This window comes from Pteronotus mesoamericanus, unplaced genomic scaffold (assembly GCF_021234165.1).
Source record: "Pteronotus mesoamericanus isolate MK-2021 breed Mesoamerican mustached bat unplaced genomic scaffold, CSHL_Meso_final scaffold_167, whole genome shotgun sequence".
NCBI lineage: Eukaryota > Metazoa > Chordata > Mammalia > Chiroptera > Mormoopidae > Pteronotus > Pteronotus mesoamericanus.
The window spans coordinates 15,088,770-15,091,300 of record NW_026555308.1 but is presented as its reverse complement, the minus strand read 5'-3'; the positions used below and the strand labels follow the sequence as shown (position 1 = coordinate 15,091,300).

At 36.7% G+C, this 2,531-nt stretch overlaps 1 protein-coding gene across 1 annotated transcript; it reads left to right on the top strand.

Annotated features, from left to right (window-relative positions):
* Window positions 1–778: 778 nt before the first annotated feature.
* LOC129083730 (39S ribosomal protein L30, mitochondrial-like) lies at window positions 779–1,287 on the top strand. The gene has a single exon (XM_054589658.1). It carries the CDS (start codon window positions 779–781, stop codon window positions 1,262–1,264), a length of 486 nt encoding a protein of 161 aa, XP_054445633.1. The 3' UTR covers window positions 1,265–1,287.
* The last annotated feature ends 1,244 nt before the right edge of the window (window positions 1,288–2,531 follow it).

The following is a 2,531-nucleotide window of genomic DNA, read 5'->3' as shown; positions in this document are numbered from 1 at the left end:
TTTTGAAAAGTGTAGGCTAGTTATCTTGAGAATAAACCTCAGTTTGGGCTTGTCTAATTTCTCCTCCTAAGTAGCTTCGCACTATGCACTTCTGGTAGGAATAGTATGAAAGGGGATGCCGGGTTCTCAACGAATCATTCAGGAGGCACACAATGTTGACTAGTTCCATTACTGGCAATGTTAATTTTGACAATTTGGTTAAGGTGGTTGTCTACCAGTAATTTCCACTAGAAAATTACTATTTTCTCCTGTAATTAATAAGTATCTTGTGTAGAAGATATTTTGAGATTCTGTAAATATTTTGCTCCTCTTCAAACTTTTATCCACTGGTTTTAGCATCTACTGATAATTCTTGCCTGAATCAATGGTAATTATGATGGTTGCTAAATGGCGCTTAGTTCGAATTCCATTATTCTTTTTATATTTTTAGTTGGATTTCTACCATGCTGAAGACGTTTCCCTTCTCATTAATTCATTAATTTATATCAGATGGATTTATATACTTTTTTATTCAATAAATTATAATTATTTACTATCATTATTTCTATTCTCAGGTTATCCTGGGTTTAGCCAGTAGGAGCGCCTTATAACTTACTCCTGTGTCCTTTTGACATGTAACTATCATTTTTGGGCACTTCTTTTACTTTTTTGGGAGAGAAAAAAATGTTCTTTAAAACTTCATCTTGTAGCTGACAGCAGTGTTTGAGTGTAGCACTTAATCGTTTCTCCTCTGTTCAGCTTCCGTTGGTGGCCTCTACAGAGGACAGTCACCACACTCATGCCCAGGATTTTGTGCTCAATAGTTCAGAGGCCCCCAGGCAAACTATGTACTGTGACAAAAGGTATGAAGTCTCTCATTTGTACAGATTGGATTTGTCATAAATTCACCAAGTCAAGAATTCCAGATAAAGTATTTCAGCCTTCACCTGAAGATCATGAAAAATATGGTGGGGATCCACAGCACCCTCATAAACTGCATATTGTTACCAAAATAAAAAGTGTAAAAAGATATCTATATTGGGAAAAAGATGTAATAAAGATGCTTGGATTAGAAAAAGCTCATACTCCTCAAGTTCACAAGAACATCCCTTCAGTGAATGCGAAACTGAAAGTTGTTAAACATTTGATAAGAATCAAGCCCCTGAGGTTGCCACAAGGACTTCCAAAAGAGGAGGACATGGCTCACACCTGCCTCAAGAGCCCTGGAGAGTTAGTACTGCCGTGGCATCTAAGCCCCATGGACCAGGAAGCAATTAAGTCCTAATGCCAGAGCTGTTTCAGATTAAAAAGTGCATATCAGTTTTATTTAAAGATGGTAAGAAAGTGTTCTCATTAAAATATATTTAAAATGCTAGTAATTTTTAATAAACAACAACAACAACAAAATTTTATCTTGTGCTTTTCGGCCCTAAGCCTGGAGTCAGTCACTTCTCCAAGGTTCCCTGGTTCCTTTTAATGGTCAAATACTGAGTGACTCTTCTTCCAGAGTATCTACAGGGTTGCAATATGTCATGTTCTGCACTGTTGGTCAAATACTGAGTGGCTATGTCTGCTTTCTTTTAATGGAGAATGGCACTTAGGAACCAAGAACTGGGCATGAGGTATGTTCAATGCTACTGGAGTATCATTGCTTCTAGGCCCTCTCAGTGGTTGTATCTGGAAGACAGAGGTATGTATATAAATGATATATGTATACATGAACACACATACATATGCACATACACACACACACACACACACACAAACTCCCTCTACATTTCTAAATGTAACTATATATATTAATACTGTATGGAGGTTAGGATGTTTAAGCTGTTGTGCTAAGAGTCTTCAGACCTCTGAGCAATTGAGGTCATAAGTTTTGAAACAACAATTATTACCTGTCTTTCTACCATCTTTCAAGACAGATATACTGTATTTTACCATGTATAATGCACACTTTTTTGCCCAAATTTTTGAGGGAAAAATAAGGGTGCACATAATACATGGGTATAATGATTACATACCATGGGTATAATAATCCTGTGTATAATGCATAAAAAAAGTGGGTCCGCATCATACACAGCAAAATACAGTACAAACATGCATAAAACAATGTTTGCTTTTCAGCTTTTTACAATTTGTTAACAGGAAAGCTCTCATATTATTTAAATAATTAAATAACAATATTGAAAAGATGTCACTGAAGAGGTGACATTTGAGGAAAGACTTGAAAAGTTATTAGTACAAAGGCCGTAAAGCAATAGCGTGTGTAGCATATTCAAAGAAGAAGGATGAGGCCAGAGTGGGTAGAGTGTAGTGAGCAAGGGGAAACGTAAATGAGAAAGTCAGAAAGGTCCAGATTCTGCAGTCCGTAGCACCTACTTGGGCCATCATAAGGACTTTGGCTTTTACTCTGAGTTAAACAAGGGGCCACACATTTTGAGCAGGAGTAATATGGTCTGACTCACCATTACCCTACCATTTCCTGGGAAACATTTTTTTTGAAATCATCTTTTTTCTTCCTTTACCTTTACCCTTCTTACTAATATCTG

What these genes read in the sequence shown, in the direction of transcription:
- LOC129083730 (XM_054589658.1), top strand. Translation starts at nt 779, where the DNA reads ATGCCCAGGATTTTGTGCTCAATAGTTCAGAGGCCCCCAGGCAAACTA.